Below are 13,973 nucleotides of genomic sequence, written 5' to 3'. Positions count from 1 at the left end.
TTTGTACTGGTTGCATTGAAACGTGTTGAATTGGAGGGTGGTCATTTTGATGTGATGTTACAAGTCATAAACTATTGCAGTGTCAGAAAATGCATTCATGTCTATTGTATTCAGCCCCTGTCGCAGCTCTAGCTTTTGCAGCCTTTCTCTTGCAATGGGTCAGATATTTTGAGGTAAAGTTCTGCCATGTCTCACCAAGTAGCCACTTTTCATATGCGAGCTGAGGCACACAGTGCGGGCAGGTTGTATGACATTGGGAGGTGATTGCCTAGGTCTTCATTGGCACACGGATTAATGCACTATGACTTGGCAATTGAGCCTGGAGCTTCTACAATATGTGCAACACAGGACTACACTATATGGAGCATTGTTCAATCATGCCATCACAGAATCTTGGATTTGGTGCAGCGAAATATGAAGCTGTCAATAATTCTTTTTTAAATTTTTGCTCAAACAACTGATTCTTAATTAAACCATTTACATAAAAGCTGTAGGAAACTTCATAGGTCATGTAAGCACATCTAATGTGGCAAGCTGATATCCTCTTACTAATTACATTTTCTTCTGGTACAGCTAGAAAATACTACATCTTGCCCCAATTAATTTGTTTGGATGCCAAGATTCATTTTCAGGAGGTGAATGCTCAGATCTGAGGTTCCTTATTGCTTGAGTGAATTCATCACAACTTGCCTAGTTGTGGCTGAGCGGGAGTGAGAGAACAAACCGAGATATAACTAGTCACCTTTGCACTAAATGTAGCATTGGTACTAACATCAATAAGTTGCTACGTCATGGACTTTTGTATAAGCTACAGTGCAACATTTTGTGTTCCGTTCTGACTGCTGATACCTATTAATGTAGCCTTGTTTTGTGACTACGCCACAGTCTGGCTGATGAACAGGAGGAAGTGCTATTCAAGGCCAGATTGTGACAGGGAGTTGATCAGCAGGACACATGGTACAAAACTGAGAGGATGAAATAGATTTCTGTAGGGTAAATAGAAATCTATCATTAGAATGTCAGTTATAACATTCACTTTGCAGCATTAAAATAAATGCCAACGCATTTTAAAATCTAGTTTCAAACAAAAGACTTATTTCAATTGATTTTAGGAACTAAGTGTAATTCTAAAATTACAGTCATGTGGCTAAGCTGGGTTAAAGTAAAGTGGGGTTGTAAAAGTAGATGCTTCCACTGAAGAAGGGAAAAATCCTGGCACTGATCAATAAGTCATGTAATGTTTATCTTCCCAACCACCACCAGCACCCCCCTCATTTCTCTCCCTCTCACACACACAAGTGCACACGTTCTGAGGGAATCAAGTGAAATGGAGATAAGTGGCACTGGGGTAGAAGACCAGCCAGGAATTTAATGAATAGTGAAGCAGGCTGGATTGGCCATATGGCCTACTCCCGTGCCTGTGTTTTAAAATTCTTTCCTCTCTCCAGTCAGCCTCTTCTCCCTTCAGATTGTTGTCAGCTCAGAGGGAGTCTACGCAGAATGGACATAGCAGCATAATTTAACAGGCTATTTTATTTCAGAGACATGATATTGTCTAGACCTGCAGAGATTAAGATGAATCTGGTCGACCATGAACAACTTCTGTTGACATAGCATTTTCACTAAAATTGTTACAAAGACATTCCATAAGGCAAGCACTTCACTTTTAACTATTTCATTGCCAGGTGGCATAATTAAAACCACTGGCACTTCATATTTTCATGGATTCTTACTCAAATCTTCCTTGACAATCTCCCCCCTTTCCCCTTTGGTTACATGGATCACCCTGCACTTTATCATTTGTGCATCTTGTCATTCCACATGTGAACATATTGGACTATTGACTGTGGACATATAGGATTATTGACAGTGGATTACTGACTGTGGACATATAGGATTATGCTATTTGACTGCGGTCTAGCAGAGTTTAATACTTGTGTCACATTCATTCACAGCTGCATCACAACGAAGTACTGGCCACTAGCTGAACTTTCTCTACATCAGAGGCCAGTTCCAAGTCAAGAGACATTAAAACTAGTTGTTCACATCACAAACATTCCTGTAAAAATTCACAGTCTTTATGCTGCTTTGTGATTAACGAACTGAACATTATCAAAGTTTATTAAAGAATTGATTATTAAATGTATCTCAAAAATGCAATGTTAAAGTTTTGCTCTTGACTATAGCAGCATTCATAATTAATAACATGTGCCAAGTTATGTTGACTTTGATTGTTTAAACATGTTTTGTTTTCTTTCAGAAATTGCCTCAGTCATTGGTCTTCTCTACCTGTTCAGCCGTTTCATATACTTTAATGAATATGCAAAGTCAGCAAAGAGAAGGTATGAGTTTAAGTTGATGGTCGGTTCTTCTTACATGTAGGAATACCCAAATGTGAGTACAGGTACATTGAATGATCCTTGTTCACTGATGGAATGGTGCCATCACTGCCATGCAAAGGTGGCATTTAATTCCCATCCCAAACTGCTTATGAGAAAATGTGCAGAGCCATTTTTTGAACTGCTCCAGAAAGTATGGAGAAAAATACTTCCACACAACTTTTGGGTAGAAGTTTCTGGGACTTTAATGCAGTGATAAAGAAAGATTGGCTATATATTTCCAAGTTGAGGTAGGGAGTTCCTTGGGGAATTACATCTTCCTGCTGCTCATGTCTTTCGGGGTAGAAATGGTCATATTTTTGGTAGGTGCTGTTGAAAAAATGCTGGCGACCAATTAGAGTATATCTTGTTAATGGTTTTGAAGCCAGTGTAAGGCAGTACTGGAGGGAGAGAATGTTTAAAATGAACGGTGAGGTGCCATTCAAGCAGACTGCTTTACCCTGTATAATTTTGAATTGTTTGATATGCTACCCCAGGCAAACAGAGAATATTCCATCACATTTTTGTGATCAATATATTAATTAAGGAATGAATTTGTCCCAATCTCGGCAGTATAAATGGCTAATGAATCAATAACAAACTATTGGTTTTACGTTATTACTTGATGAATAAGCTGCTGGAACGGTTCAGTAGGATCCTTATACCCAGCTCGAAGACTGGTTGGAGCCCAAACATTTCATCTGATCAATGGTACCTGCTGCAGTGCAGAGCCTGTTCCATATTGTACTGGAATGTAGGCCTAGCTTTTCACAAAGCTCTAGGAGGTCTCAACCTTCGACTGTAAAGTGGTTGCCCATTAATGGAAAATGGGAATTCCCAGTTTTGTAAGCTTATCTTTTCCATTAATGGGCACGTCTTTGAGAACATATCCATTTTATTTTGTGTGGCCAAGAGGCTGTCTGTTTTCTAATCTGCTATTCCCACCAAATGTCAATTGCATGACCACTACAGAAACTAGCAGTTAGGCTAAGGGAAAGCCATCATCTTTTTTTCTTTTTTTCCCTTGCTTTAGAAGAATAGGGAAGACTTGGTTATCAGTGTTCAGTATTCAGTTCACAGCCTAGACCACAGAAGGTGAGACACTTGTGCATCGAGCCAGCGTAAGCTGGGAATGGAAACAAACATGGACTACAAAAACATCAAGTGTATTTAAAAATAAGTTGTGATAAAACAATTGTGTGATTTTTTTCCTCATACAGTTATTTTTGTTTTCAGGCTCCCTGCATTCAGAATCGGTATAGCATTGCTGCTGATATTAGTCTGTATGAGTACTGGAGGAATCGGAAATTCTCTGTTTGACAAATATTTTGATTTTAACTTAGCTAAGAAGATCAAAAAAATTATTTTATAATATGCAGGCAGTTGAGCCAAAATACAGGTGATTATTGTATATTTTAAGTTTCAAATATTGCATAATTAAAAACACCCCCTTATGAATATGCATTGAATATCTGTAATTCACATACATGATATTAAGATGCCAAATAAAACATTTCATCTGTGTTTTTTGTCTATAAAACTCAATGTAACACACTGCACAAAAGATAACCTGATCTTATTTTGCTTATTAATTTTGTTCATTGCATTCAGGTGGTGGAACAAGTTAAGGTAAATTAACATTAATTTAAATTTACTACATAAAAATAATTGGTCCCTAGATTGTCTCTAACTTTTAATGTCGATATACTAACTACCCAAAAAAAAACATGTCCCTCAATTTAATATGTTTTGTCCTTGCTGCAGTTTTCTAGACAAAATATTTTGTGCACTCACATACAATGATAAAGGTCCTGGTTGGAGTGTCTACAATCTTCAGCTCTGTCTATTGTTCTGTCAGAGATCAAGTCTCAAATTTCAAATTTCAGTGTAAATTTATTATCAAAGTACTCTGAGGTTCATTTTCTTGCACAGTAAGTCAAAGAAACACAATAAAATCAATGAAAGACCTCACCCAACAGGACGGACAAACAACCAAAGTGCAAAACACTACAAACTGTGCAAATACAGAAGATAAATAAGTAAATAATAAGTATTGAGAATATGAAGTGATGATTTCTTGAAAGTGAGCTTATAGGTAGTGGGAATAGTTCAGTGAAGCTATCTATCCCCTCTGGTTCAAGGGCCTGATGGTTGAGAGTTAATAACGGTTCCTGAACCTGGTGGCGGGAGTCCTGTGGCCCTTTACCTTCTTTCTGATGGCAGCAGTCTACCCCTTATTGATCCCGAGGGAAATTGGGTTTCATTACAGCTGCACCAACCAAGAATAGTGAAGAAATATAGCAATATAAAACCATGAATAATTAAATAATAATAAGTTAATCATGCCAAGTGGAAATAAGTCCAGGACCAGCCTATTGGCTCAGTGTGTCTGACACTCCTAGGGAGGAGTTGTAAAGTTTGATGGCCACAGGTAGGAATGACTTCCTATGACGCTCAGTGTTACACCTCGGTGGAATGAGTCTCTGGCTGAATGTACTCCTGTGCCTAACCAGTACATTATGGAGTGGATGGGAGACATTGTCCAAGACGGCATGCAATTTGGACAGCATCCTCTTTTCAGACACCACCGTCAGAGAGTTCACTGGCCTTACGAATGAGTTTGTTGATTCTGTTGGTGTCTGCTACCCTCAGCCTGCTGCCCCAGCACACAACAGCAAACATGATAGCACGGGCCACCACAGCCTCATAGAACATCCTCAGCATCATCCAGCAGATGTTAAAGGACCTCAGTCTCCTCAGGAAGTAGAGACGGCTCTGACCCTTCTTGTAGACAGCCTCAGTGTTCTTTGACTAGTCCAGTTTATTGTCCATTCGTATCCCCAGGTATTTGTAATCCTCCACCATGTCCACACTGACCCCTTGGATGGAAACAGGGGTCACCAGTGCCTTAGCCCTCCTCAGGTCCACCACCAGCTCCTTTAGTCTTTTTCACATTAAGCTGCGCACACACTGCTGTATATTTTCCCTGTGACCAATTAGATTTCTTCTGACTCTTCTGCTTTCCTTTTATACTAGAAAGACGTAAGGGTTAGGGTTAGTAAGTTGTGGGCAAGCTAAATTGGCACCAGAAGCATGGTGACACTTGTGAACTGCCCCAGCACATCCTCAGACTGTATTGGTTGCTAATGCAAAATGGTTTGTTTCATGGTATGTTTTGATGTACACATATCAAATAAAGCTCATCTTTAAATCTTTATTTTGTGAACAAGAGGTGTAGCTAAGACCTTAGTGCTTGCCTCATGGTCTTCCTACTGAGCCTTTCCTTTCTCCAAGAGAGGCTGTGACAATTTTACTATCCACACAGGATACCAGGCAGTCTGTTGCTGCTTGCTACCAGCTGCCTGGAGTGGAGCTTCTGTTTCTGTAGAACTACCACAGAAGAAGAGTTGAGGCTGGCATTGATCAAGCTTGAAGAGCCCAAGGACCTATCCTGCCTCTTATTTTCTTGTGTCCTTGAAGCTTTCTGACTCGGAGGCATTCCAGGGAAAGGGGGTATTGCTCTCCCTCAACCAGTGCTGACTTTACCTTGTGCAAGTAACTAGCTGGATTTGACACTGTGCTTACAGACCATCTAAACTCTACAAAGTACCCCAGTGAACCAATTCACCTTCTGTCCCAAATGGGAGTGCTACCCTTTTGGTTAAAGGTTCAATCAATGAGAAGGAGATCTGGGTAAGATAGATACTTTATTTATCCCAAAGGACACTACAGTGCCACAGTAACATTGCAAGTATGCAGATATACAAATATTAGAAGATAAGTAAGAAAGAATAAAAAAAAAGTTACCTGAAACAGTCTAACAGGAGGGGATCATCACTTCCCTGGCTATAGGTTGACTTATTATAGAGCCTAATGGCCAAGGGTAAGAATGACCTCATATCGCACTCCTTGGCGCATACAGTTGTTTTAGTCTATTACTAAAAGTACTCCTCTGGTCAGCCAAGGTAAGAAACATTGTCCACAATTGCCAGGATTTTCCATAGGGTCCTTTGTTCTACCACAGTCTCCTCTGTGTCTAGTTTGACTCCTATAACAGAGCCAGCCTTTCTAATCAGTTAATTGAGCCTGTTGGCATCACCCATGTTGATGCCTTTTACCCCAGCACACCAACACATAGAAGATTTTACTGGCAACTACAGACTGGGTGAACATGTGAAGGAGAGACCTGCATACTCCAAAGGACCTCAGACTCCTCAGGAAGTAGAGGTGACTCTGGCCCTTTTTGGTCACAGCCTCTGTGTCGGTGCACCCCCAGGTACTTGTAGGTTCTCATCACATTCATATCCTCATCATCAATAGTAACAGGGAGCAGTGCAGGCTGAGTCTTCCTAAAGTCCATTACCATCTCCTTTGTCTTACAGATCTGCAAATGATTCAGGTTGCACCATTTGACAAAGTCCTCCACCAGGCCCTGTATTCCTTGTATTCATCCTCCTATCCGTCCTTTATACACCCCAACTATTGCTGAGTCATCGGAGAATTTCTGCGGATGACATGACTCAGTGTTGTATCTAAAGTCCAAGGTATACAGGGTAAACAGGAAGGGAGCCAATACAGTCCCCTGTGGCTGCCAGTGCTGCTTATAGCCATGTCTGACACACAGCTCTGAAGCCGCACAAACTGTGGTCTGCCAGTCAGGTAGTCCATTATCCAGGATACAATGGAAGTGCCAACCTATATTGAATGGAACTTTTTCCCCGGCAATGAGGGCTGTATGGTATTGAAAGCACTTGAGAAATAAAAGAACATGATCCTCACAGTGTTGCCCAGTTTATCCAAATGGGGGCAGGCTCTGTTCAGCAGATAGAGGACAGCATTGTTGACTCCAACGTGCTCCTGGTAGGCAAACTGCAGGGGACTGAAGGCTGATCTAACCAAGGATCAGAGGTGAGACAGGACCAGCCTCTCTAGGGTCCTCATGATGATTTAGGTCAGGGCCACTGGACGGTAGTCATTCAAGACTTTTGGTTGGCCCTTCTTGGGTACTGGGACCACACGTAATGTCTTCCACAGAGTCGGGACCCTTTCTAGGCTGAGACTCATAAAAAATGTGCAGGAGGATGCCACACAGCTGCTCAGCACACTCCTTCAGGACCTCACAGTTCACACACCATCCAGTCCAAATGTTTTGCCATGTCTGAGTTTCCCCAGGACCCTTCTCACCTGTTCAGTAGTGAAGGTGAGTCCATGATGACTGAGGAATTGGTGGAAGCTGGGGCTGGGGGAAGATGAAGATCAGGCCAATAGCCATTGGTACGTGGAGATATGGATGGTAGATGCAGGACAAGGAGCGGATGTAGACAGTGGTAGCCTGTGTTGTTCAACCATGTGTTGAACTGGAGGGGGGAGGGGGGGAGGAGGGGAGGCAATGGTGCTCCTTGGCAGCTGGACCGGTGTGCTGAGAGGGGGATAAACAGGAGGGCAAGAGGAGAGAGAGAAAACTGACATGCCTCCCCAGAATGTTCTGAAGTGCTTCAAGATGAATTCATTCCTCTTTGAAGCACTCTCTTTGTTTCTTTATAGAAGTTTTGATCAAAAGAAGAGTGCATAATTGACATTGAAAAGATGTGATTTGTTTTGTTATTTCTATTGGGATTCAGTGGAAGAATGAATATTGGCCAGGACATTGCTTCTTTCCTTTCCAAGTGGTACTATGAGATTATTTACAACCACTTGAACAGGCAAAACATGCTTAATTTAACATCTCACCTCAAATAAAGGCAAATTAAAGTGTCTGATAAAATATAGACTGAGAGGTGATGGTGATGACAAGGAAAGGAAGTCAAAAATTCTGCTGGAACTGGTTCATGCAGAAGAGAGCAACTGCTGGAAACAGGAAGCAAGAGTGCTGGGAAATTCCGAGCAGGTCAGGCGGCAACTGTGAAGACAGAAGAACTATCAGAATCAAGTTTATTATCACCAGCATGTGAGGTGAAATTTGTTAACTTAGCAGCGGAGTTCAATGCAATACATAATATAGAAAAAAAGAAAATAATAATAATAATGATAATAAAAAATAAATCTTACTCAATATACTTTATACGGTACACATATATCGAATAGATTTAAAAATCTTGCAAAAAACAGAAGCACTATATATTGAAAAAAAGTGAAGTAGTGTCCGAGGGTTCAATGTCCATTTAGTAATCAGATGGCAGAGGGGAAGAAGCTGTTCCTGAATCACTGAGTGTGTGCCTTCAGGCTTCTGTACCTCCTACCTGATGGTAACAGTGAGAAAAGGGCATGCCCTGGGTGCTGGAGGTCCTTAATAATGGACGCTGCCTTTCTGAGAAACTGCTCCATAAAGATGTCCTGGGTGCTTGGTAGGCAAGTACCCAAAATTGAGCTGACTAAATTTACAAACCTCTGCACCACTCCCCACCCCCCACATACCAGACAGTGATGCAGCCTGTCAGAATGCTCTCCATGGTACACCATAGAAGTTTTTGACTGTATTTGTTGACATAACAAATCTCTTCAAACTCCCAATGAAGTATAGCTGCTGTCTTGCCTTCCTTATATCTGCATCAATATGTTGGGACGAGGTTAGATCCTCACAGATCTTTGACACCCAGGAACTTGAAGCCACTCACTCTCTCCACTTCTGATCCCTCTATGAGGATTGGTCGGTGTTCCTTTGTCTTACCCTTCCTGAAGTCCACAATCAGCTCTATCATTTTACTGATGTGAGTGCCAGGTTGTTGCTGCAGCACCACTCCACTAGTTGGTATATCTCACTCCCGTACACCCGCTCTTCACCACCTGAAATTCTACCAACAATGGTTGTATCGTCAGCAAATTTATAGATGGTATTTGAGCTATGCCTAGCCACACAGTCATGGGTATAGAGAGAGTAGAGCAGTGGGCTAAGCACACACCCCTGAGGTACACCAATGTTGATCGTTAGTGAGGAGGATACGTTATCACCAATCCACACAGATTGTGGTCTTCCGGATAGGAAGTTGAGGATCCAATTGCAGAGGGAAGTACAGAAGTCCAGGTTCTGCAACTTCTCAATCAGGATTGTGGGAATGATGGTATTAAATGCTGAGCTATAGTTAATGAACAGCAGCATGACATAGCTGTTTGTGTTGTCCAGGTGGTCCAAAGATGCATGGAGAGCCATTGAGATTGCATTTGCCATTGACCTATTGTGGCGATAGGCAAATTGCAATGGGTCCAGGTCCTTGCTGAGGCAGCAGTTCAGTCCAGTCATGACCAACCTTTCAAAGCATTTCATCACTGTAGATGTGAGTGCTTCTGGGCGATAGACATTAAGGCAGCTCCTCACATTATTTTTCTTAGGCACTGGTATAATTGTTGCCTTTTTGAAGCAAATGGGAACTTCTGCCTGTAGCAGTGAGAGGTTGAAAGTGTCCTTGAATGCTCCTGCCAGTTGGTTGGCACAGGTTTTCAGAGCCTTACTAGGTACTCCATCAGGACCTTCTGCCTTGTGAGGGTTCACTCTCTCTAAAGACAGCCTAACATCGGCCGCTGAGACAGAGATCACAGGGTCATCAGATGCAGCAGGGATCTTCACAGCTCTAGTTGTGTTGAGTTCATCTGCTAGTGAAGCATCACTGCCAATCATGCTATTGGGTTTCACTTTGTAGGAAGTAATGTCTTGCAAGCCCTGCCAGAGTTGTTTTGCATCCGATATCACCTCCAACCTCATTTGAAATTGTTTCTTCACCCTTGAAATAGCCCTCTGCAAATAATACCTGGTTTTCTGGTACAGGCCTGGATCGCCAGACTTGAATGCTACAGATCTAACAATGTACCTCCTGGTTCATCCACGGGTTTTGGTTTGGGAATGTACAGTAAGTCTTTGTGGGCACACACTCATCCACACAGGTTTTAATGAAGTCAGTAACAACTGCAGCATACTCATCCAGGTTCGAGGATGAATCCCTGAATACAGTCCAGTCTGCCAATTCAAAGCAGTCCTGTAGGTGCTCCTGTGTTTCCCTTATCCAAGCCTTTTTGGCCCTCCCTACCGGTGCTGCAGTCCTCAGTCTCTGCCTATACTCAGGGAGTAGAGGTACAGTCAGATGATCAAACTTCTCGAAGTGAGGGTGTGGAATAGCACAGTAGGCATTCTTGATGGTGGGGTAGCAATGGTCCAGGGTGTTGTTTCCTCTGGTATTGCAAGTGATCTGTTGATGGTAGTTGCTTAGTAATTTTTTCAGACTGGTCTGGTTAAAATCTCCCAAGGTGTCGACTTCTACAAAGAAGGAATCTGTATGCTCCACGACTGCTGGACTAAGTGTGTAAATGTAGGAGGGGACTATGTTGAGTGATTATGCAGAAAGTTTGAAAATAATAACTCATCTCCTTCTACCTGTACTTTTAACTTCAAACTTACTGCATAATCACTCAAAGAGTTGAACTGCATGTGCGTGTAATGAGAGCTGGATAACTCATCTCCTTCTACCTTAGGCCATGAACTTATCAATCACCCCTCCTGTGGACACTTTCTGGAGGTCCGAGACGTCAACTTCTACAAAGAAGGGAGCTGTATGCTCCATGACCGCTGGACTAAATGTAGGAGGGGACTATGTTGAAAAATAAATGTGCTAGGTTTTCTAAAATTGACGCCTTCTACCTTAGGCCACAAACTTATCAATCACCCCTCATATGATATCACAGGGAAGTGACTGAAAATCCTACAGATGCTGAAAATGTGACACAAAACAGGAAAACTTTCTTCTGGTTGGGACCATCTGTGGAGAGAGAAAACCCTTAGGCAGTGACTCCCCCCACCTTCCTGCCCCATGGCAACTCTGCTCTCTCGCTCCCCCCCAAACCCCGTTGATGCTACTTGATCCATCTGCTGAGTCGAAGTTTCATGTGGGAACGCATCTTTGTACTCATCTGTAATGTGAAGGGTTAACTTACTTGCCAGTGGAAAGTCGCTTCCGCCGTGCCGCTCATAGTTCGGGAGATGCAGCAGCTCTTTCCCAGTGGCTGCCTTGTGCACAACGGCACTGGTGTCTGGTTCCAGCAGCCTCAGGACTATAAGAACAGCACAATGAGGACTCGCCCTTTCCTCTGTCTCCACACACACACACGGTCTTGGCCTGAAACGTTGACTGTTAACACGTTTTCATAGATGCTGCCTGGCCTGTGGAGTTCCTCCAGCATTTTGTGTGTGTTGGAATGTTTGTTGTTGTAGTTGTGTAACGTGAAGTATTTGTTGAGTTTGAAGTGATACTGAATATTTAGGGTAGTGGTTTTGGGACCTTGGGTGATTCAGATGAGTATTTGTTTGACTTAGATGTTCATCTGTAATTAAGTGGTTAATATGCCTACTCATAATCTGTGCCTTCTGTCTCACTTACAAGCCAGGGTACCCCCCATCTCTGTAACACCCCAAAACCATGAGGTGTTGCTGAGAAGCAGAACCTTAGCAGGATGAAGAGGAGAACCGAGTTGCCCACTTTCTGCCCGATTGTCTATGAAGAACAATCATAAGTGTGATAAGTGTGGGGTGATGCATTTTGGAAGGACAAACCTGAAGACTGAGTACAGAGTTAATGGGCGGTTACTTAAGAGTGTGGACGAACAGAGGGACCTTGGGGTTCAAATCCATACATCCCTCAAGGTTGCTGCGCAGGTTGATAGGGTAGTTAAGAAGGCCTACAGGATGCTAGGCTTCATAAACGGGGATTGAGTTCAAGAGTAGAGAGGTCATGTTGCAACTCTACAAATCTCTGGCAAGACCACACTTAGAGTATTGTGTTCAGTTCTGGTCACCTTATTATAGGAAGGATGTGCAGAGGAGATTTACCAGGATGTTGCCTGGTTTGGAGAACAAGTCATATGAAGCAAGGTTAGCAGAGCAGGGACTTCTCTCTTTGGAGCGTAGAAGGATGAAAGGGGACTTGATAGAGGTCTACAAGATTATGAGAGGCATAGATAGGGTGGATAGTCAGTATCTGTTTCCCAAGGCATCAATAGCAAACACCAGAGGGCATATGTACAAAGTTAAGGGAGGGAATTTTAGGGGAGACATCAGGGGTAAGTTTGTTTGTTTTTTTTTTGAAAAAAGGGTTGTGGGTACCTGGAATGACTTGCCAGAGATGGTGGTAGAGGCTAAAAACATTAGGAATATTTAAGAGCCTCTTGGACAGGCACAAGGATGAAAGAAAAATAGAGGGTTATGGGGGAGTGCAGGCTTAGTACTTTTTTTAAAGGAATATATGGGTCGGCACAACATCGAGGGCTGAAGGCCTGTACTGTGCTGTAGTAGTGTCTAGTGTCTAGACCTAATCTAAGTTTTATACCATTCATCAGTTTTCCACAGTCACAAACAAAATTCCTCACACTGCCTGCCTTTTGATAACCACAATGCAGAATTAAAATTCACAACAAAATAGACATTCCAAATGGAATTTTGAAATTAATCAATACCTTATCAAGTACGAAATGAAACTGATTGCTGTTGTGTATTACCCTGATTTCTGTGCTGTTTTAGCATGTATTAATCTCTCCCTGAAGAATAGTGGTTGTCCATCAAGCCTGATGATGACAGGAAACCTGTGCAGAAGGGTTTTTAAAGAAGAAAAGCCATTGCACTGGGACAGTTCCTCCCTCTGGACCTCAGAATTCCGAGTGCAACAGTACGAACAAGCGTCACAGACTGGGGTCTTCCGTGGATGCACTGGATGACTATGACACCTTCGGTGCCTTGTCATTCCCTTCGCTCTCCACAGAGCACTGCAGTGCCACGTTCCTGGCCATTGGATCTCCCCGTAGATCTCAACCGCCCGGTGTGCTGCAGCTGACTTCGCATGCTGGGACAGGCATGTCCCTGACCCATCGGGGTGGACAGTGGACGGCTACCCCCACCAGGTTTAGCACACCTGCTGAACCAGTGTACCAGGGTGTGGCTGCTGTTGCAGGCAGACAGCTACTTGAAGCCGCACTTTGGAGCTGAGTGTCTGGTGTGGTGGGGGGGAAAGAAAGGAAAGTGAACTATCCCAGAATGGACACGACAAGCCCCTAGACCAGAGCTGCTACCCCATACCCTCCCTGCAGTATACTTACTTTTCAAAAGGCCTTTGATGAGCGTCCAGATGGTCATTGTAAAGAAAATAACTCAGAGGACTGGGATTCTATGTTGGCATGAAGAACTGGTGAAGAGGAGAAAGCAGAAATAATTTATTAGAGGAGTGACACAAGGATTTGTGCTGGAGTTTCATCACCTTTGCAATCTGTACTCTTGACCGAGTTGAAAGGACAGAGTGCTCAATGTCCAAATTTACAGATGATATCTGTAAAGGGAAATAAATTGTGAGCAGGAAAGGAGCATTTGAATGAATATAAAGTGAGAAAATATGGCATTATTCATCATGCTAGAAACAATTAAATGAAAGGATATTTTTTGAAATGGTGAGAAACAATAAGTGTTAGTGTAGGAAGTGATCTGGAAGTGATCTAAGAATTACTCTGCAGGTACAACAGGAAAATTAAATGTTATTCTTGAACACAAGAGAATCTGCAGAAGCTGGAAATCCAGAGTAACACACACAAAATGCTGGAGGAACTCAGCTGGTCAGGCAGCGTCTATGG

The 13,973-nt window shown here is 42.7% G+C and overlaps 1 protein-coding gene across 3 annotated transcripts in view; it reads left to right on the top strand.

The window, feature by feature from the left end:
* Window positions 1-3,902, top strand: part of mgst2 (microsomal glutathione S-transferase 2) — a 68,462-nt gene extending 64,560 nt beyond the window's left edge. For all 3 annotated transcript variants that reach the window (XM_059965176.1, XM_059965175.1, XM_059965174.1), the window contains 2 exons: window positions 2,261-2,342; window positions 3,615-3,902. In XM_059965176.1, the coding sequence (XP_059821159.1) occupies window positions 2,261-2,342; window positions 3,615-3,750 (218 nt within the window). In that variant the 3' untranslated portion in view covers window positions 3,751-3,902. The remainder of the gene's footprint in view (window positions 1-2,260; window positions 2,343-3,614) is intronic.
* Window positions 3,903-13,973: the final 10,071 nt, after the last annotated feature.

Source organism: Hypanus sabinus, chromosome 3 (assembly GCF_030144855.1).
Source record: "Hypanus sabinus isolate sHypSab1 chromosome 3, sHypSab1.hap1, whole genome shotgun sequence".
In the NCBI taxonomy this organism is placed as follows: Eukaryota; Metazoa; Chordata; class Chondrichthyes; order Myliobatiformes; family Dasyatidae; genus Hypanus; species Hypanus sabinus.
This window is presented reverse-complemented; position numbering and strand designations above follow the sequence as displayed.